Genomic DNA, 23,353 nt, shown 5'->3' with positions numbered 1-23,353 from the left:
TGACTTCGGGAAAATCACGTAACCTCTCAGGACATCGTTTTCCTAATTGTAACACTTGCTAGTTTACTGTGAAGCTTGGACATGATGTGAAGAAAAGCACCTGTCACAGATCCAGCCTATCCTGGGCCTCCCAGTGGAGTAGTGGCTGTATATCATTAGAGCAGTTTCATCCACTCAACAAATCTTTACCAAGTGGAAGCCAGAAAGAATCCCTGGCACCTCACAACCTATAGCGGAGATTAGTACAACCCTCTGTTATATAAGGAGGAAAGCAGCAGTTACTACTAAGATGGTACTGAGCAGCACTGGGGAAGCTGGGAGGACAGAGACTAGGTTAGAGTGGAGGGAGATGGTGGGGAAGGAGGAGGGAGGATTTAGGGCTGAGAATGAAGGAGAGAAGAAGCTTCTCAGCTGGGCACTTTCACCCCTGGGATGGGGTACTGTTTGTACCCCAGTACGGGGCTGTGCCTTCCCAGATAAAATAAAAGGAGTCAGGGAAAGTGAATTAAAGTTTTCCTTCAACTGAGCTCAACTTCACACTCCTGGTTCCAGTGGAGCCAGGACAGGCACTCTGAATTTATCCAAGCATGCACCCCTTATCCAAGCATGCACCCTTCCCACCACAGCTACCCTTAGAACTACGGCTATTTGCAGAGGCAGCGGACTGAACAACCCAGGAAAAGCAGCAGTAAGGAAGCGATGGGGTGCTGAACACTGTCCCACATGGAAGAACAACCTAATTTCAGCTGGAGCGGGGTTAAGGGCGGGCGGAGCCGAGGAGGTGGGAGGACAGGCCGAGGGGCGGGGAGAGGGGCGCGGGCCACTCCAGGGCTATCAAGGGCGCCCGCCCAGTCGCCAAAGCCTGCGCTCGGGCTCTCCTGCCATGGGGCAGCCGTCCCCCGCGCTGTGGCCGCTGCTGGCGCTGCTGCTGCTGCTGCCTCTGGCGCTGCCTCTGCCGCTGAGCCGGGCGCACTGCCCGGAGCCCTGCAGCTGCCCGCCCGACGGCGCCCTGCGCTGCCCTGGCCCGCGGGCCGGCCTCACCCGACTGTGAGTACGCGAGGCGCCCCAGACCTGCGACCCTCCCCCGGCCTGCGACCCTCCTTTGTTCCCCACCGTCTCGCCTCCCTACTCTTTGCCCGCCTTTACCTGGAACTTTGGAGGAAATCCTTCCGCCCTGTCAAACCCACTACCTTTTAGGATGATGAGAAGCCAAAGATTGGGGTCTGTCCTTACCACTCTGTACTGCATCTTGGATTTGGGCCCCACCTGCTGTGTACCTCCAGCTCCTGGGGACCCCGTCCCCTCTTTCTCCTGGTTGGGGCAGCAGCAGGGGGCGTGGAACTGCCCAGAAGCCAAAGGGGAAGGTGTAGTTTCATGAAAGGGGCAGGGTGTGATGCTCCTCCAACAGCAGCTGTCTGCCCGGAGGAATCTTGCGTGGTCTGTGAGCCTTGAGGCAGCCGGCTGGGTAGAACTTACTTTGACTCTGGCTTCCTTTGGTCGTCTAGGAATAACGTGTTCAGGCCCAATGGCCAAGGGTGAGCTGGTCACAACCCGGACAGCTGGGAGCCGCCTCCCCCAGCCAGGGCCCTCCTACACCTTAGTGAGCATGGGAGCCCTGTTCCACCCCTGCGCCAGACAAATGCATTTCAATCAAGGCCTCATCAGTCAGAGGCCCTGTGTCCCCCCTAAGCCTGCCACCAAGGCCTCCACACCCACAGGGCTGGTTAAGGGAATTGTATACATCAGCAAGCAGGTGGAGGAAGGTGTGTGCTGAAATAACAGGGTGAGGAAGAGAAGGGGGGTTAGTGCTAGTGTGTCAGAGTGTCTAGTCACTTAATAGGGGTCTTCAAACTACGGCCCGCGGGCCACATGCGGCCCGCAGAGGAGTCTGATCCGGCCCGCCAGGTTTTTTGGGCAGTGAGCGCAGCCGAGGTGTTACAGTAGGAATTAGTATTAATAGTTCATATAGTCCGGCCCTCCAGCTCTCTGAGGGACCGTGATCTGGCCCCCACTTTAAAAAGTTTGAGGATACCTGGTAGTGTATCAGGTCTCCTTTCTTCAATTTAGAAAAAGGTACCCACATAATATGATTCTATTTATTTGAAATGTCAGAGCTCTGCTGGCATGGCTCAGTGGTTGATCAATGACCAATGAATCAGAAGGTGATGGTTTGATTGCGGGTCAGGGCACATGCTGGGGTTGCAGGCTAGACCTCCAAATGATGTGCAGGAGACAGCCAATCAATGATTTCTCCCTCATCGTTGATGTTTCTCTCTCTCCCTCTCCCTTCCTCTCTAAAAGCAATAAAAATGTATTTTTAAAAAAAAAAAGGAAATATCCAGATACACAGAAACTGCCAGATTGGAGTAAGGGCCAGGTGACTGTTAATGAGTGTGGCTTTGGGGGGGTTGACAAAAACTATCTAAAATTAGATTGTGGTGATGGTTGGACAACTCTATGAATATGCTAAAAATTATTGCATTGTACACTATAAATAGGTGAATTTGTGGTATATGAATTACATTTTAATAAACTTGTTACAAGATAAAAGGGATACTATAAAAGTATCCAAATGGCACCAAAGTGGAGGTCTTGGTCATGTTCTAATAACTGGAGGTGATAGAATTTCATGCTGGGCGAGAAAAGAGACCCCTCCCCTCCCCAATTCCCTGGGCTCCAGCAGTCTGTCAGAAGCCCATTTCACTGAGGGGAATCCCCTCCCTCCTGAGGGGCCAGACTTCTTCCCCAGAAGAGTGAGTGGCCTTCAGGGGATATTTGTGGTTGACAGATACAGTTTAAAGGTTGGTTGAGGGGTTTATAATAATTAGTTCTCATTAATTATCTTGTCAGTTCAATCCCCTGAAAGGGAGGAGCATGCTGATAGAATTTGTTTCAATCAATCTACAAATCTATGGAACCTGCCTTCAAAGTCCCAGGCCTTGTCCTTCTCTGACAAGCCTCTCATCCTGCTCTTATGAATGACTATGCCACTCACAGCCTCTCTCACTAGCCTGGTACTCCTCATCCTACAGATTATACATATACATATATATATATATATATATATATATATATATATATATATATATATAACTTTTTCTCCAGCTTCTCCAAAATTGGCACTGAGTGGAGAATCCCTGATGGGAGGCAGGAATGGGTGGACCAAGTCCCAGCTCCTTTCAGATTCAGCTTTTCACTGAAATCTCGCAATTCCTGCCGCCACACCCTTGGAGGCCTCAGAAGTGTACCCCTTCCCTGGAGAAGACAGAAGGGGAAAGACCAAAATAAAACAAAAATCCTCTTGTTGCCCCAAAGCACGGTTTAAAGAAGCTGAGAACCCTTCTAAAAGATTTTAAGTGCTGACTAGATTTGGGGTTGAGTGAGAGACAAGATAAGTCTGCTAGCATGCTAAAGCTGCCTAGTCTCACTCCCAAAAAGGAACTAGTTGTCCAGGCTCTGAAGTCCTTTGCCATTTCTGTGGGATTCTGGAAAACCCTGGGCTTCCTCTATTTTGGCATCACTCCAGGAGCATCTTCTCCTAGACATTTAGACCCCTTAGGTCATGGTGGGAAACATCCAAACTCAGGCCACAAAAGGCCCTTGAAGTCATTTGGTCTGGCAAGTCAACTGCAGGTACAACTCACAATTCTATAAATCTAGAAGCTTTTTTCATAACAACATAAATTTATATTAAGTGAATTATATTAAGCAAATTATGTTATAAATATTTAAATGGCCCTTGGCAAAAAAAAAAAAAAAAAAAAAAAAAAAAAGAAAAAAAAAGAAGGTTCCCCACCCTGTCTTGGTCCCAGACTAGCAGCATGAGCATCACCTGGGAAATGTTAGACATGCATACTCTCAGGCCCCAGCCCCAATCTACTGAGGGTATGGTCCAGCATTCTGTGCTTTAGCAAACTCCCCATGTGATTCTGGTGCAAGATATTGCTCTCTACAGAGGATATAACCTTCTGGAAAGCAAGACGCATGTTGTAAACTTCCTTGTGCCATATACTTTCCATCTCCACACCTCCACCACCCCCCCACACACACACATCCATAATACCTATCGATTGTAAAAGGCAGCTGTGATCAAATTAAAACCCCAAACTCTGAAGCATATGAAAAATAAACAGGATTGAGAAAAATGTTTTGTTTTTTCTTTTGAAGAGAAATAGGTGGAGGAATCCATGTCTGTCCATGGAGAAGGACAGACACTGACAATGCAAGGAGTAGGGAGAGTAATATTTGATGGAGTGGGATCTCAGTGCGAGTGGGAGGAAAGTATTCGTCTCAGATCATAGGTTAATCTTAGAAAGAACAGACAGACTTCTGAGTCCCAGGGCAAGAAGTCAGTTGAGTAAAGATATATGGAGACAAAGGGCAGGAAAGGTGTTTGAATTCATGCTAAAATCCTCTTTTCTTAATGATGAATAAATAAAATGGTAAACAGTAATTATAAAATAGACAAATGCTATGAATGACAATTTATCAGGAGTTTGTAAAAAGAAGAGAACTGACATTATGAGGTAAGGCTTCCGGAAGAAGAGGGAGGTGGGCTTGCACTGTTATCCACAGGACTTGCAGAGAGAAGAGGAGCACTCTGGGTTCGGGGATTGGAGAAGGGGAGTACCTAGAGCACCTGAGAATTCAGCAGCCCCTCAGCAAGTGCTAGTTCACGCTTTAATCATTTCAGGCCTTGGCTATCCTGACTTGTAAGACCTCCAAATGAAGTTCACTATTTGGTTTAAATGGGGGTGGGGTGGTCTGTGGATTGTAATTGCTTATCATTGACAAGCCCATGCTGACATATCTTGAAAATGGCATTGTTCAATCCTGTCCATCCCTTCCATATTTTATTAAAACTTGGGTATTTCAAATCTAAAATGTGATACACACACACAAAAAAAAAAAATAGCCTCCCACGTTTTTACTAGTTTTAATTGAGGAATAAAAAATATAATAGAAAAAATAGATTTAAATTTTTTCTTTCCTTATTAGTTCCAGACAAATAAAAGGGAGAGAGAAAAAAATCTCATCTTGCCTATGATTATATAAAGATCTCTGCCTCTATGACAACAAAAAGGTTGATCTGCTTGATAGCTTCTGAAAAAAATCTGTAAGAAAATGCTAATAATAATTATGGCAATTTATTTTTTGCATGTTGTTCCAACTGAGCAGCGATTAAACTTTTAGGCTTTATTATAAGACATGATCCAGAGAATTGGAAAGATAAAATGTGCTGTATACAGGAGTCCAGTGTCCCAGCAAAATGTTAGTATCCTGACATCTTCCCTGAATCTCTTTTTCCTTCTTCCTCTTGGAAATCAGGGTCCAATGTGGTAGAGGGATCTGCAGGAGGACCCTGTTCTTTAGTAACCCATAGTCTATGTATAAATACACCCAAGAGACTGATATACATGGGGAAAGAGGTAAGAGGCTCTTAAGGAAATTAGAGAATAGACTGGTAACAGTGAACTGAAATCTCCAAAGGTTTCATGAGCCAAGGGTCATGAGGATGAATCTTGAAGGAGAAAAGGGGAGAACTGCCCAGGTGGAAGAACTATAAACATAATAGGTTATAGTAGAATAGAGAAGCATGAACTAAGGTTACTAAATGGATTTTTCTCTTAGTATGTCTCTCCCCAGCTCTTTGGGGAAATTTTATTTTTTAGAGAAGATATGAAGTCATCAAAAACATTTGGTTAAATTACCCAGAGGGTTGTGCAAAAAGAAAAAAAAAATCCAATATGTAGTTCCTGACTAATAAACTTTCAAAAGTCATTCTTGGACAGTTAATTAAAAGACATTAAGTAAAAATCGTGATTTGGAGTCTTTTCCCATGAGGCTTTCCCCAATGTCCCCTCCTACCCCTACCCTTCCAAACACAAACACATGTACTTGCTTCAATATCTTATACTTACGTATATTTTTGCATGTATCTCACCACAGCGTAACCAATTATTCAATGTGTGTATCTTCTGCTACAGCAGGTTTCTCAACCTCAGCACAACTGACATTTGGAGTCAGATAATCACTTGTTGTGGGGGCTGTTCTGTACACTGTGGGATGCTTAGTAGCATCACTGGCCTCTACCCAGAAGGTGCCGGTAGCACTGCCCTCCCAAATGTGACAACCAAAAATGACTCTAGACATTTGCCAAATGGCCCCTGGGGATAAAACCTGCCTCCCTTGGTTCTGAATTGTTGAAGTGAGAATCAATTGAAGAGGTCTTACTCAACTCAAGATTCTCATAATTTCTCAGGTAGTATGATTCAAGTGTTTACTGAGATATATATATAATGATTACACTGAGCAGATAGTTGAATAAGAACAATGAACCAATGCCAAAAGGAAATACATGTTATTTAGAATGTACCATATCTAAATGCCATTTAAAAATTCTCCATCCGAGACAATGAGGAGGTAAGGGTGCTATGGGTATTGGAGGGAGTTCTCTCTGTTATGAGAGATTTTGCAGAGCCCTAGTCTGTCCTTTGAATGGGCCTTTGTAGACATATCAGCCTCTGAGAAGCAAGATTGGAAGCTTCCCTATATTAATATACCCCGTCCAGATTTAATTTTTATTGCCTATTTGTTTTAACTCACTCATTAGAAGAAAAAAAATTAATCCCCAGCCCAGGATCCATTAAAACAAAACAAAACCATTACCAAGGCAGCCTGAATTGAGACTGATGGGTTTTCTGACAAGGATACCAGGTAGGAGCCCACAGAACAATGAGAAACTTACCTGACTCTTGCAAGTAAGACAGTTTGTATTATCCCTGCCTTCCCTAACGCTAGCCAGACAAAAAAAAAAAAAAAAATCTCAGAATTCAGGAAGCTCTTGTCCTACCTCCCTATCCTACAAAAAACAGCGGTTGATCCTGGACCTCAGTTCTGGCTCAGCTCCCCCAGCTACACCTTCAAGGCAATTCTTAAACATGCCTGTGCCTATAAACAGGATCCTTGGGGGAAGCTTTGCAAGAACCAGATTTTATTAGTTTAAAAATCATCCTTTTGGGGAAAGTGAATGTTGGCCCCTAGTGAGATACCAGAAAGCATGCAATAGAGTTCCCAAAATCTCAGTGGAAGTGTAGAGCCAAAAGGTTCACATACAGACCTTTTTGGCATTGGACCCAGCTTCCCCCCTTGGAGAGCAATAATTCTGTGGGTTTTTCTTGCCTTATTCTTTTTTTTTTTATTTCAAAAGCAGTGTCAGATTAATTCAAGCTTCTTTTACCCACCTCTATCTTCTTTCCAAGCCCCTCAATTTGGCTTCCTTTCATGTTTTAAAATGAGACCTGAAACCTTTCTTTCCAAAATATAATCTTCCAGAGTAGCTGTACCAGACGGTGTCTTGGCCACATGTACCTGATCTCACACCTGGGAAGCTAAACCAGCTGAACCCCTGCAGTGGGGCAGGCCTTGCTGCTCACACCCAGACTCCAGAGGGCTGACACCAGGGAGTATATGTGTTCTGTTCTGGCAGCTCCCCTGGGTGTGTGAAAAATCACATTCAAGGCAAATTTTAGCAAGTCTCCCACCAGCTATTTTTTTTAAGAAAAGAATTAAAATAATTCTTCCCACCAAGCAGGTGGGCTCTCTAACTTGATGGGCAGCTTCTAGCAGCTTCTCTACATGGTCCTCATTTACTCCCAGCGTCAGCCTCACTGGGAGATGAAACCCCCTCCAGGCCAGCAAACCATGCACAGCTGCTCTGTGTGGCCCTGAGCCAGAGCTCTGTCATGCCACCTGAGCCAAATTCAGAATCATCCTTGACTCTGAGGAAATGAGGTGACTCTTGGGTCCCTAATTCTAACTCATGAACGACAGCAGACAACATACCTGAGCCTCACAGGGATGGGGATGCTCTGGTATGATAGGGTAGTGTCCAGCATGACACTACCACGTGATCTGAATTGATCGGCAGGACAAAGGCCAAGCAGACCTGAGCTCTAGCACCAGGTCTCTTTTCCCTAACTTGCACTGTGGATTCGGGCTACTGATAAAGCCTCTATGCTGTCCGTAAAAGGGGTGTGATGACTCCTGCCCCTGAGTGGGTGTGACTATGCGGAAGATAAACGGGAAAGCCGAGTCAAAAGTACTGGGAAGTAAAGGTTTCCCTCAACTACAAAGTATTATTGTAGCAATCTGATGATGCAGAGAAGACTGCATTTACTCTTCATGCTCCTAGCCCATATAGGAGGATGAACAGTAAACCTCGATCTTCCAAGGGGCAAGCCTGATGGACTAGTTTTGTTCCTGGTGCTGATCATTAGAGAAAATGACCCACTAGGCCTCCTCAACCTTGAATGTGAGTAAGTTAGAGTCCCTGAATGGTGCAGCTCATTATTGCCTGCAGTCTGATATGCTGTTCTTTTCAGCCCAGGGTGAGCTGCCTCTCAAACATGCCACCTAACACCTCATCATAGGCTGTTTGCATCCTATATGCTCCTATATATGCTCACTCCTATATATGCTCTAGAACCCATTCTTCATCCTTCATTTCCCTATTCCCCATCCCTAAGCCACAGGCTAGAAACAGAGAAAGCCCTAAGGTCAGACTTGCTGACCACTCAGGAACTACATGCTGAAATGGACAGGTTAATGTGTAGGATCCAATGACAGTCTTCAGACTGTAGGAAAGAGAGGACTACGGTTTTTAGATCACTCCCAGAACAATAGAAGGTAATAAAAACCACTATAAACAAAATCTGATAGGAGTTCAGAGGAGCCTTTCCTTCTAGCCACAGTAACAAAGAAGCTTGTGGAGGTATCATCTGAGGTGTAGCTTTGTAAGCCTCACTCTCTATATGGGCAGCTGGGTTAGCGCCATTATCCCATAAGATTAGTCCTGGCCTTTGACACCAGCTTAGAAAAGCCACTGGGAAAGAAAAATCACTCTTGCCCTGGCCGGGTTTCCTCAGTGGATAGAGCATCAGACTGCAGACTGAAGGGTTCCGGGTTCGATTCCGGTCAAGGGCACATGCCTGATGGGCGAGCTCGATCCCCAGCAGGGGGCACACAGGAAGCAGTCAATCAATGATTCTCTCTCATCATTGATGTTTCTCTCTTTCCTTCTCCCTTCCACACTTCAAAGTCTTCTGCTCTCTCACTGACCACCAGCACATGCCCTGTCTGTGTTATGGAGCATCAAAGACACAGTGGGCCACTTCCACTGGAAACCCTGGGCAGGGCTCCAAATAAAGCTTTTCTCATTTGCAAGCACCAGAAATCACCTCTGACAAACTTAATCATAAGAGGTGAATTTATTAGAAGAATAAGAAGGTAGAAGGGTGCTGTGCTGGCAAGATCCAGGGAGAATCTGTCATTTTAGCAGTAAGAGGTCAGGGAACTCCTTTCCACCTTCACAATGAATCAGCTGCAAAGACTCCTTCTGTCTGTCTGTTACAGTTTTAAATTCCCAAGAGAGAGAATCTGATTGTCTCCCCCTGCCCAGCCCCAAGGCAGAAGCACCAGAGTACAGTCAGGGAGGAGCTTCTACCAGAATGCAATCAGCAATGACATGCCTCCAGAGAAGGGGCATTTTTGAGCCAGGCAACCAGAAAGCACACATGCCAGTAATTTCGGGCACTTCAAACCCATCCTCAGACTAATTAAAATATGTGGTATATCAGTGCAACCACCTTTTACAGGCTCATTAAAAATTAAAGGAAAATAAAATGAAGAAGGTGTAGGTGTCTGGAAACAGAAGCTTGTAATGAAAGAGCTTCCTGAAGCATATCTGCAGTGTCACTGCCCTGACAACATAATACTCTCTGCTTCTAAAAAATATTTTTGAGAAATCATTTCAGATGATGCAGACATTCCCCCTGGAAGAATTCAACATGTAGTTTTATTTACCAGAGTTATTCTTGTCATGTTATATTATTGCTAGGAGAATTCTAGTTTAGGGGGTAAAGATTAGATCATTTTGCTTTGTGTCTTGAGAAACCTTGAAATGGGTTTTGAGTGAGAGCCTAGATTATACCATTTTCCTCCGAGGCTTTATATTTTTAATTTAGGTGTAGCACAAATGACTTGGAAAATCCATTATCTGGGAAGCTTCTTGAACATCGTGGTTCCCATTATAATTCACAGGCACCTAGCAGCTTGTCCAGCGCTCTGGAATGGCCATCTTAGAGGACAGTCACTCAAACCGCACTTTCAATGGCAGAGTTCCCACTGAACCTTTTAAGTCAGTGAGCAAATGTGAACTCTGCAGAGTGGCTCCCTAGAGTTGAAATATTTAATGGAGAGTTGTTCTTTATCGTTTATTTAAAAGCTATTAGGGGAGGCCTATAAGAGATACCTGAATCCTAAAGAAATTGGATGTGGTTATCCTTCCTCTCAGTTACCCTGTTTTATCAGCAGATAGTCAAGTGTTTGGAACAAGTCACAGTTTTATAAGCTTAAGGATGACCTTAAGTAGAAGAGTGCATCCCAAAGTTCTGAACCCATCTACCCCACCCCCAACAAGGAAGTAGAGTTATCATTAGGCAGAAGCAGGGAAGCTTGAGTTTTTCACAGTAAGCAGCTATGAATTAAAAGTACTTATTGAGCCTCATTTTGTGCTTGATGCTGTAGCTGTATTATATAGACACTAGAGGCCTGTTGCATGAAGATTCGTGCAAGAATGGGTCCTCATTCCCCTGGCTGCCTCTCAGGCTCTAGCCACCTTTCCGCCTTGCCATGCTGCCCAGGGGCCCAGAGCAGCGGGGCCGGTGCAGAATGCCTGCGTCATCGCCATGGTGAAACGCAAGCATCCCGCCCCGCCCCTGGCAGCATGGCTCCTGCATATGCAAATTAACCCAGCATCTTTGCTCGGCTAGTTTACATATTCACTCCTGATTGGCTGGTGGGTGTCATGAAGGTATAGTCGATTTGCATCTTACTCTTTTATTAGTGTAGACTTTCTTACTTAATCTCAAAAGGTCTCTGGGTTAGTTAGCATCATCATCATTTATAAATATGGAATGAAGTGATGATATGAACCAAGACAGCCTGGCTGCAGAGACTATACTCTTCACTATCCCACTGTGCTACTTTCAAGAAGAAAGCACATGCAATTGGTGGGAAGACACATTCCTTAAAGTATGTAGCACCCAAGACAAACCTTTAACCAAGAGTAGGATTTGACCAGCAGAGAAGTACAGATGTGCCAGAAGGTGGAGAAGGTATGAATAAAGACAGGAAAATGAGGCAAGTTCATGAAGTACAATAGTCTGATTTGTCTAGATAGGCATTGTCCAGTAGAAATATAATGTGTCACGGATGTCATTTTTATTTTCTAATAGCCACATTTAAAAAGCTTTTAAAAGGTGAAATTAGTTTTAATAAAATATTTTATTTAATCCAATATGTACAGAAGATTATTCAAAATGTAATCAATATGAACTTATTAATGAGATACTTTCCATTCTTTTTCATACTAAGTCTTCAACACCTGGTGTGAATGTTACACTTACAGTGGCTCTCAGCTTGGACCGGCCATAGTTTAAGTGCTTAATGGCCGCCTGTGGCTAGTGGCTATGGAGCTGTACAGCAAAAGTTTAGTGTGTTAGTTACCGGTATATGAAAGGAATGATGAGTTATAGGACTGACAAATTAAGTTTGCGCCTTTATTTGGAGAGCCTTGAATGCAAGGCTGAGACAATCGTAGATATTTAAGAGTGACACAGTAGGAGTTATAAGGAAGATTAATCTAGGCTGGGCAGGGGAAATACAGGACAGGGTGAGAAGAAACCAATTTGGGGAGTATAGTTGAGTAAGGTGAAGGGGAGAAAAAGGCCAAGAAGAATGGCTGTGGGAAAGGGATAAAGAACTAGAAGCAAGATATGTATGAAGGCAGAATCCACCAGAGACTGGGTGTCCAATGGTGGAACAGAAGAAATGTTCACACAGGGCTCCTGGTAAATTTTAAATATCAGTGCAGTAAACAAGCAAACAAAAACCTATGTAGTAATTAAATGCTGATGAGAACCAAAGAGAGAAAGAAAACCCATTCTGGTAGACTCTGAAGCTTCATGGAGGAAGAGGAATTTGAGCTGCATCTTTTTTTTTTTTTTATCTTTATTGTTGAAAGTATTACATATGCCCCCTTCCCCCCCCCCCATTGACTTCTTCTAACCCACCCCCTCCCTCCACCTCAGGCCTTCACCACCCTATTGTCAGTGACCATGGTTTATGTATATATACATGTAAGTTCTTTGGTTGATCTCTTCCCATATTTAATGCTAATTAAATATGAGCACATATCCTCAAGAAGCTGAAGGCTCCATCAGAAGTCTAGGTTTTCGCAGGAGATCCAGAGGATTATGTAGCAGGATGTATGAACCTCCCCACTCCCCCCCCCAAAAAAAGTACTAATGAGATTTGATTAGTGAAGGACACAGCATTGGACCAAGAATGAAATGATCTATAATATAGTCCAGACCTCCCATTGAATTGCCAGGTGGTTTCAGGGAAGTCATTTCACTTTTCCTAAAATAAGTTTCAACTGCAAAGTGCGGGGTTGAACCAAACCACCTGCAAGTGGACCTTTCACTCTGATCCTTTGAGCCAAATTCAATACATACTTAAAGAAGTAGTCAAACAATAAAATTACTTGGACATGTTTGTTGTTTTTTAAACCTCACCCATGGATATTCTTCTGTTGATTTTTAGAGAGAGTGGAAGAGGGAGGGAAAGACAGAGAGAAACATCAACATGAGGAAACACATTGATTGGTTGCCTCCTGCAAGGGCCTGAGCCAGGAAGAAGCCTGCAATGGAGGTACGTGTCCTTGACAGGAATCAAACCCGAGACCCTTTGGTCTGCAGGCTGATACTTTATCCACTGAGCCAAACTGACTAGGGCTACCTGAATGTATTTTTAATGCATGCTCCAAAATTTTCTGAAGTAAAACTTAACATTTTAGATGTCCATCTATACTGACTTCTTATTTCAGTTAACATTGCAGTCTCAGCTCCCTCAAGGTAAATGCTAAAGACAAGAGGCCAACAAATGAAGACAAACTCAGTAATGAAGTTACCAAATAGATCAATGCATTTGAAATCACAAAGATTTAAATCATTTGGAAAGAGAAAAGCAATTTTATTTCATTCCAAGATGAAAGCAAGTTTATTGTAATTACTGAGCAGCTTTGAAAAGAATAGAGAAATTTTTAAGCCTCTGTTAAATATAGAACAAGGTTTTATATTACAAATACAAAAACATTAACATTCTTGTGAATTTAAATAAGGTAATGTTCCTCCCTCCTATTTCAATGAATTCATTAAGCAAAAAAGCTTTGACCATCTCTGATTTCTCTTTTTCCCTCCCTTTGATTTTTGTAGTGTTTTAAAATTCAGGGTGTGTAGCTCCATCAATAAACTAATCATCTGTAAAAGATGGATGGATGTTTGTAGCTTTCCTAAATCAATAATATAGATGGCTTTTCTAAACAATTAGAGGGGAGTGAATAAAAATATTTCACTTCTGTCATGCTGGGTAGAGGTGAGGCACGATAGTTAGAAGCTAGGAAAATTCCTTAGCAAGTGGAATGGGGAAACTGAGACAGATGACTGATTCAGACTGGCCTCATCCAGCATCCTTAGGTACCTGTCTCCTTCTCTCAGATACCACTCCTTTCAGCATTAAGCCTTCAGAACAATCAGGTTCTTATCAGCATCAAATAATCTTTGGAACAAAGCCTCAGGTCTGTTAACAGAGTTTTAGTCAAACCAGAGATAAGACCAGATGCAATAACCAATGATCCCCTACCCTAGGACTGACCAACCAGTAGAGATCCTGACCCTAATCCTATACCCTCATTTTGATGAATCAGCATATTAAGGAATACACCTGGAAAGCTGATGAATAGCCTATTGATATCCTCTCTTGAGACCTCCCCTAAAATTCCCTCCTTAAGAAAATGGATAAAAACCTTTAAGACAAAAAACCCAGTATATGCTCTCTCTCTCTCTCTCTCTCTCTCTCTCTCTCTCTCTCTCTCTCTCTCTAGAGTATGCCCATGTCTACTGTCTTCAGGTTTGGGTCTTTGCTTTCTTTCTCTTCAGCTCTAAAGGTCCCCATGAGACTTGCAACCAGGAGCAGTGAGCAGGGCAGCTCATCCTGGGCTAACCCCCTGAACCTATCTCCAAGGGCCCTCCTTTTGCTTCTGTTACTTGTTTCCTGAGTCCACGAAGCCCAGCTAGCTCACTGCTTCTGTCTCTGTGACTTTCTTTCTAAAAGGCCAATGCAACTCTCTGAGCAGCGGGCTCAAGTCTTTCTTTTCTAGTGTACTTTTGCCTTGCTTGCTCATTAAACTTCCTCTGGCATTAGAATTCTTGGCTCTGAATTCTTCCTTTGCCAAACTCAAGAACCGAGACCTGATTCACTGGTAACAGAAGGAAGGTAAAAGCTCTAGCAAAGTAACCAAAGACCCCACCCACGCCTTGAAGGCTCCAGATTGGTGCTACATCTCTTCCCTAGCTCTTGTCTCCCTCTTGCCCTGCTCAAACTATGGGCTTCAGAAGTGGGTCTTGCCCTGAACTATCTGTATACTCCAAGCTCTTAAAAACTAAAGGGAGATGGGGAACCTACAGTTGTTATTGGCTTTGTGCATTGCCTGGAATTCTTTTGTAAGAAAAGGAACCCTCTGATAAAGCAAATGTCTTCCAAATGATAGGTTTTTGTAAGCAAGGATTTCCAAATCTTAGGTTCCCTTAAAGGGGCACACAGAGTCCTCTTACTTCTGAAGCTCTCCAACTAACATTATTTTGAGGGTTCATTAACAATCCAGTGGGCTGGACAGATTGTCTCCTTTGAAGGTTATCAGTCAGGAGAGAAAAAGAAGAGGGCTCAAGGCCCAACCTTGGGTATTCAAGAGACATTATTAACAATTTAAAAGGATCTACTAGTGGGGAATCATCCTCTTCAAGGTGATGGGGTTTATCTAAAAGCTATTTGCTTATCTATAAGCAGAGCCTTGGTGCTGTACTCTGACACATGGTGATCTAGGTGCTTGGCAACTGGGGTTGGCCATGAAGAGGACTGAGCAGGCCAGGTGAAAGACTTGATGGGAAGGAGTTCTGAAGGTGGGATAGCCCTTCTGAGTAGTCCAACTGTTAGGCCTTTATCCTATGCATTGACCAGTCATTGGATGTGGGCTGTCCAGGTAAGAAGATGTGATCTTGGGTGAAGTGGTGATTTGGGGCTGAGGATAATTCCAGGAGAGCAACTCAACTGGGAACTTTAGCTGCTCACTCTCCCATGTGCTAGGGTAGGGGTGTCGAACTCAATCAGAGAAGGGGCCAAAATCTAAAATCCAGCCTAAATCGCGGGCCGAATGGTTTACTGAACAGTCATAAACTGTCATTGTGATGGAAACGCAGCGGAGTGCAGTGATGACAGCGCGGTGCGGGCCACATTGCAAGGCCTGATGGGACGGATTTGGCCCGCGGGCCTTGTGTTTGACACATGTGTGCTAGGGGATCAAGTATTTTAGTCCTAAAGGGTGATTTTGGCAGCTCATCATAGCATATACCATAGGAAACCCAACTGCACTGGGTAGACCCTGCTACACAGGGTCCCCATCTGTGCCGGGGGGCCCAATCTGAAAGACAGAATGCAGCAGTGAAATATATTAGGTTCATCCTAAGCAGATAGCAACTAGGAACTGTTTTTGGTCATCAGTGTCCTCTAAGGGGAAGAGATACAAGGGTCAGGATCTTTTTAAAAGAAGGCAAGGCAGGGGCTCCATTCCTAGATAAACTCTGGGGAGACCAGGCAAGTTATAGAATAAGGAATCAAGGCAAAAACCAGCACCGATATGGTATGGGGGAATCAGGTATAATCCAAGGCGCTACAGGCACACTCCTACCCTCCCAATATTGTTGGGCCCAGTGTAGATAAACAGAGGGCTTCACCAGAGTCATAACCAATTATAAAATCTCAGAACTAGGGTGAGTACTTTATTCCAATTCTAAGGAAGAGAGGCTGGCTGTTTCTACTTCAACTTTATAACTGGAAGGGTGAGGAACTTGCAGGCAGGATTCCTGAGTAGATAGAGGTTCCAGAAATGATGAAACTAAGGCCACCTTTGTCTTCCGATCCAAGTATTTGTTTCAACATCTGTGTGAAAGGCGCTTGGGCAAGGTGGGTTTGGGCCATATTCCAGGTGTCACCTATGCTACATTATTCATTGAGAAATCAAAGTTTAAAACTGTACAAAGGACTGTGAAAATGTAATAAATGTAAGCAGCTACATGATTTCACAGCCATATTCTTCCTCAGTCATCTTACTTTTCAAGAGGCAGAGTTCAAACTCACATTTGCCCACTAATCATAGCTCTTTACCACCCATCTGAGATCCACCGTTTGGAAGGATAATTCTACTTGTCTGAGACAGAAAAGGCTGTTTTTCCTTTATTTTTCTTTGCTTTATGCATAGCTTTCATGCCTCTTTTGGCCCTGAACAGCAGAGTTGCTGAACTGTCCTTGCCTTTGGCCTTTTGTCCCCAGTTCTCCTTGGTTTCTGCTTTATATCTAATGATATTGACTAGACCTTCCCACAAGAGTCCCTGAAGTTCACAAAAGTCTTGGAATACATGTAGGCCTAACTGCAAAAAGGGAAGGAAGAAAAGGAGGAAGGAGGGAGGGGAGAAGGAAACTCAATACATCAAAATAAAACTTTTTCTCTTTTCCATTTTTCTCATAGTACAGAGCATTAAGTTGATTATATTTTTTCATTCAAGTAACATTATCATTGGTCCATTCAAAGTCCCTCACTGTTTTCAGTTATTTATCTTATCCCCTCTACTTCCTTTCAACCATCCTAATGTATGTTTATACGTTTTCTTTTTAAATGTCTTATGTTTGATGTGTATGTATTGTAATTTTGCAATATTTATACACACACACACACACACACACACACACACTCTGAGTGGCCAGATTATTATGATCTCTGAACACATAATAATCTGGCCACTCAGTATGTATATATATTAGAGGCCCGGTGCATGAATTGTATGGATCTTAGAATCATGCTTTAGACTTGCTCCTCACTGCTGACCAATTAGTTAGGTGTATACTGTCCACATTTTATCATTCCCTCACTCAGCAGAGGATACTCAGGCTGCCTCCAACCCAACCGACATCAACAATGCTATGAAGGCTTGTACAGTTGCCCTTTAATAGATAGAATTGTTCTGGGATGTACGTGGGTGTAGAATATGGCAGGGTAATTGAGACAATCACATTGCTAAAAGTTTCTGGATCTGTGGAAAGAATAATAGAAGCATCCATCAAAGAATAGAGCACCTTAATGGAAGTGCATTCAAATGGTCATGAATAAATTATATGCCACGTGAACAAACATATTTAAATACAGGAGACATACACTTGAATGCTAAGGAACTGCTGCCAATTGAAGATACAATGAAAATAAAGACATAACATCTCTAAAATAAAAATATAAATCAGTGGAGGAAGAAAAGAAAAAAAACAGTTTTGGATTCGCAGAAACACATTCTCCAAATGGGTTTAAGAGAATACATCTGTTGTGAAAAGCTCAGTGCCCCGACCTCACTCAATCTCTCTCCCCATTCTCTGGCCCCCAGGCCTGTATCTTGCCCCAGCCACAACTACAAAGCTACCTGCTGGTGGCTCTTTTATGGTGCGAACTCAATAACTCTGCCTTTCCTGCTCTGTGGCATCAACATCAACTTCAAAAATTTCATCTTGCACCAGGGATTTTCCGTAGACTTTGGGGACAGCCAGTGCATGATCTACTGCTTCTTTCACTTCTGACTGACTTTTGTTCCTCATCCCTCATTCCTATATCAATCAAAAGCTCAAACAACCCCCCTGGTCAAATCTGAGCCAAACTGCTCCTCTGAGAGCCACACCTTTCGCCCTTATGGAGGAGGAGGCTGCCTGGGGGCTTCATTTGCATATAAATGGCTCTGAAGTGTTCAGTGGAAGCTTTTATGTAAACACTCTTCAAAATATGTTCTGCACTGCATTATCCCCTGCAATAAAGACTCTGAAATCAGAATTTGGCTGTCAGTTTTATTGATGTTGCATGGGGTACAGTAGAATACAGCTTTCTCTTCTGGAAATTTATTGGCTTGGCAGTGCAGAGAGCAATAAAACTGTGTTTTTAATCAGTAAGCCAACCGGACATGATTCCAGAAGAAATATAGGAAGCAAACATGCCATCGTAAGAAGATTTCTCCCCCACTGTCCCTGTTCCTCTTGGATGCCCTGTTAAATAAGTTTGGGTAGTGAATGGTGTACTTGGGGAGACTGTCTTCAGGAATAGATTCAGAGGACCGAGTTTGGATTACTTCCTCAAGGTTGTACCATCTCTAAGAGAATCTTGAATGAAAGCATTTTTCTGCAATGAAATTTCTTTGCATTAGCCCCAGAGAGGAACTGTTGGTAAGATGCTTTGCAGGAGGAAATATATAGTGTGACATGCCTCCTCTCAAGGAAAGCAAGGTTACAAAGCCTGTCCTACCACTATGCTCACTGAGAGAGAGTGCATTACCTGGGTAGATGTCCAAAGGAAATTAAATCACTATCTCGAAGTACTACTATCTGCACTCTCATGTTCACTGCATCATTTATAACAGCCAAGATAAGGAAACAACTTAAATGTCCTTTGACAGGTGAATGGATAGAAAATATAACTATGTGATATATAGACACACAGACACACACACAAATGGAATAGTTTTCATCATAAAAAAAGAAAGAAAAGCTACCTTTGAGACAGTATGGAATGAAACTGGAGGGCATTATGCTAAGTGAAATAAGCTGGACAGAGAAAGACAAATATTGCGTGGTATCACTTATATGTAGACTCTAAAAATAAATTGTTAAAACTACTTCATAGAAACAGGGAATAGAATGATTGCCATGGCCTAAGAGAAGAAAATCTAGAGGCCAAAGGTTACAAACTATCAGTTATAAATTCTAAGGATCTAATGCACAGCATGGTGACTATAGTTAATAATACTGTATTGCATACTTGAAAGTTGCTGTGAGTATATCTTAAGTGTTCTCACCACAATAAAAGTAAACTATCCACAATGTATGTGTATATCAAATCATCATGTTGAACACCTTAAATATATATAAGTATGTTTGTCAATTATTCCTCAGTAAAGTTGGGGAGGGGGGTGAAGAAACAAAAAGAGAGTGGATTGGGAATCACATACTTTGGCCCAGTATTAACAGTGAGAAGAACATTTGAACTCAATCTTCTTAGTCCTATTACCTTGTTCAAATTACTTAATCTCTTTGTGATCCAGTTTCTTCTGCTATTAAAGGAGAATATCTACTCATTCCATTGTTGAGTAGATACAACAAGGTTAGAGGTTGATGTGCATCACTCACACAGCACCTTACACCAGCAGCAAGTCTCTCTGGAACTGTAAGACATTTCACTAACTCAAATCTGCTCATGACAGAGCTGTTCTTTCCCATCACTAAGGCAGTCTCTGATGCATAGATGTTGAAAAGCAAAGGCAGCACCTCCCACCTCTGTTCTCACTGTCATGATATTCCTGTCCCACCTGAAATGTCCTGCTCCATTCCCCTTCTCTCTGCCAGTCCTTGTGCTAAAACTTTGAATCGCTGTAGATGCTTGATAAATGTTGGTTGAACATTCATCCCTGTGTGGCAGATGCTTTCTTCCGAGTTATCTTAACTCCAAGTTCCTTTGTCACTTGTACATCATCCTGTTCTAGTTTTTGCTGTTGCTGAGTAATCATTCTATTCTCAACTCTTATGTAATGCATAATTTTTATCTCAATTCAAGAACACTTAGATTGTTCCACTGGGTATAAGTGAGTGCCTGAAGGAAATGTGCTATATAGATGTTCCCCAAAAATGGCATATGATGCCCATATGATTTAACCATATTAGCAAGTGCTCTTGGGATAATAGGCTGCCTGGAGAAGATGGGACATGTTTTTAATAGATCTTCCCTTCTCCTTTCTGCCTGATTCTCAGTTGTATTTTTACCATTTGTTTCTCTACTCTACCCAAGAAAGCTTCTTTTCCACCCTATAGGACTACTTTATGTATTAACTATTTACTTGATGCAAAGTCCTGTCCTTCACAATCTTGATTAAATATCATAATAACCCTGTGACATGGAAATTATTATTTTAGTTTATAGATGAAGAAACTGAAACAGAGGGCTTAAATAATATAATCAGGGTCACATAGCCAGGTAGTGAGAGAGTGAGGATTGGAACTTGGTGTATATGATCCCAAAGTTCAGATCTTAACCAAAAAATTACACACTGTTTGACATAAACCAGCAATAATTCATGACACATCTCTTTATGGATATAACTTAGAATTCTCAACCTAAATTCAGTTGTTGAGAGCTCTGTAGTCACACACACACACATTTTATTCATGAACTTAAAAGGCATCCAATCTTAAAGTTTAAACTCTTGGCTTTCCTTTTTTCTTTTCTAGATCACTCACCTATCTCCGTATCAAAGTAATTCCATCTCAAGCTTTCAAAGGACTTAATGAGGTCATAAAAATGTAAGTAAAAAACTGCATATCAGAAGACATTCATAATTGGAATAATAAATTTTTCCAAGAGGAAGCATAGTTGAAAGGGGATCATTTTTCTAGGAGAGAAACTATATTTTGGAAAACCTAGTACTTTTATTAACACAAATAATATCTAGGAACCTTTGAAGAGAGATATGATTTTCAAGAGTCATTAAAATCTAGATAATTAACCTTGCTTCAATGAACTGAATGTATTTTGATAAGTGATAATAAACTTCTCAAGTAGAAAAGATATATTCCAATCATAAAAATTTTCCTCATGTCACATTTTTAGATACCATCACATATAAAAAAAATGTGTTGGAAGTTTACTGTGCATGAGAAGATAATCTTCGTATCTAAAATATAAGCAATGACAAAAACACAATACTTATAGCCTTATTGATCAGAGGTATTTATCAAAGTGTAGAGCAGCCTGAAAAGGCAGTGTGATCTCACGTTTGTGTCAAATGTAACTTTAATCCTTTGCCCTGGCTCTCAGCTTCTATGGCCTAAGACTCCATACATGGAAAGAGAACTTGCTCAATATTCCAGGATTCCAGTATCCTCCTTAATGTTAGTCTGAGTCAAAAGACCTAAGGGGCCTTTTAGTTCCCAGAGAACATCTCTGATTTTTAACAATCTGCTGGGCTTTCAGAGCAATTCCAGCTCCTTGAGAAACTTCTGACTCTCTTAACAATATTAACAAGCAATGAGTATAGTAAAAGTAACCTTAAGAATTAGTGCATATTATGACAAATTCGCTGCAGGTTACAGAAATGTCAGTTTGCTTGAACCTAATTTTTCTCTTCTCTCAAGTTTACATGGTGAGTTTTTGAAATTTTTTAATGCATTAAGACTTCCTGGTTTAAAAAAAAAAAAAAAAAAAAAAAAAAAAAAAAGGCAGCCACAGTTAAATAAGCAAAACATTAGGTAGGAATGAGATGAATCAGCCCAGGAATGATCCATTACTGTGTTGTTCATAAAAGACATTAACTGCCTTATGCTCAGCCTTTCTGTGGGCTAAAGCTCTCATCAAATCTGAAGCCTTCAATGAATGTTAACCTTAAAAAACACACAAATGTACAATTTGTGAATTTGAGACATTTTTCTTAGCTGGCAGTAAATGGTAGCTTATGTTGGGATTTTAGAATAGCATTGACATTACCTACATGCTTAGAGGTGGTATATGGCAAAGCTGTTTCCTTTACTTTTGTGTCTTCTAAAAAAAATCAACTCATTCATTAATCTATCCATTCATTCATTCACCAGGGTTCAGAAGTGAATGGGACATACTCTCTGTCCTCAATTTGCTAACAGAGAAAAACAGTCAAAGAAATAGACAGTCACAACCGGAAAGATACTATATGCATTTGCCTCAGGACAGGATTTGGGGAAAAGGGAAAGAGTTATGAAACAATAAATTCAACCCAAATGAAAACCTCACTAAAACGATGGAGTTGGGAACCTAGATAGCCTGATCCTGATCCTAAAACTGTCCTATAAACAGGAGGTGCCTCTGGTACAGCCACTCTGGGAAAAAGCATGGAGAATACTCAAAAAATTAAAAATGGAACTTCCTTATGACCCAATGATTCCACTTTTGGGTATATATCCTATATGCACCCCTCTTTTCATTGTAGCATTATTTACAATGACAAAGGTATGGAAGTAATCCAAGTGCCCACCAATAGATGGATTAAAAAAAAAAAAAAAAAAAAAAAAGCTATGGTACATTTACACAATGGAATGTTACTTGGTCATAAAAAAGAATGAAATCTTATCACTTGCCAAAGCCTGGATGGACCTGAATGGTTTTGTGCTACATAAAATAAATCAGCCAGAGAAAGACAATACCATATGATTTCACTTATATGTGGAACCTAATAACAAAATAAATGAACAAACAACATTGAAACAAACTCATAGATACATAGACTTATAGTTGCTAAAGAAGAGGAAGTTCAGGGACTGGCTGGAAAAAAGTGAAGGGATTAAGAAATACAAATTGGTAGTTACAAAACAGTCATAGGAATGTAAACTACAGCAAAGGGAATATAATCAATAATATTGTAATAACTATGTATGGTGCCAGGTCAGGCTGAAAACTTTGTAAAGTATGTGATTACTATGCTATATAACTGAAACTAATACAAAATAATATTGAGAGTGAGTTAATTGAAAAAATATTTAAAATAAATGATACAAGCATAAATAAATAAAATAAATGGAAAAAAAACAATAGGCGCCTCTCCTCTCAGAAACTCAATTTGCTGTAAAACAAAGGAATCTGACTAGATTTTCTTAAAGGGCCTGTCAACTTCTAATAATCTATGATGCAATCCTATATAATAAAAGACTAATATGCAAATAGACCGAACAACCAATCACTATGACATGCGCTGACCACCAGGAGGTGTGCATAGGACATGATGGGCATGGGAAGCAGGTGGCAGAGAGCAGAACATGGCTGGCATCAGCCACAGTGGGATGGTGGAGCAAGAGAGCGGGAGTGCCAGACCAAAGTGGGATGCCAGCTGCTGTCATTGGGGCAAGCCTCTGGTGGTTAGTCAAAATTCTTTGCTCCTGCATGCTGTAGTCCCACCATGTGCTCACACCTGCTGGCCCCAATTGCCCCTGAGGGCTTCTCTACCTCCCCCTGCTCCTGAGGGGCAATCAGGGCAGCAGCTGCCGCTCACACCCACTGACAGTGCTAGCCCCAATCGCTCTGTGCCATCAGCATCAGTGGGTGTGAGCGGGGCTGGCTTAAAGGCAGTGGGAGTGG

At 42.1% G+C, this 23,353-nt stretch overlaps 1 protein-coding gene across 1 annotated transcript in view; it reads left to right on the top strand.

The window, feature by feature from the left end:
• Positions 1-849: 849 nt before the first annotated feature.
• The window catches only part of LHCGR (luteinizing hormone/choriogonadotropin receptor), a 52,307-nt gene continuing 29,803 nt past the window's right edge, over positions 850-23,353 (top strand). The window contains exons 1-2 of the mRNA XM_036435265.2: positions 850-1,047; positions 20,485-20,556. Coding sequence (XP_036291158.1) covers positions 884-1,047; positions 20,485-20,556 — 236 coding nt within the window. The 5' untranslated portion in view covers positions 850-883. The remainder of the gene's footprint in view (positions 1,048-20,484; positions 20,557-23,353) is intronic.

This window comes from Pipistrellus kuhlii, unplaced genomic scaffold (genome assembly GCF_014108245.1).
Source record: "Pipistrellus kuhlii isolate mPipKuh1 unplaced genomic scaffold, mPipKuh1.p scaffold_m20_p_13, whole genome shotgun sequence".
NCBI lineage: Eukaryota > Metazoa > Chordata > Mammalia > Chiroptera > Vespertilionidae > Pipistrellus > Pipistrellus kuhlii.
This window is presented reverse-complemented; position numbering and strand designations above follow the sequence as displayed.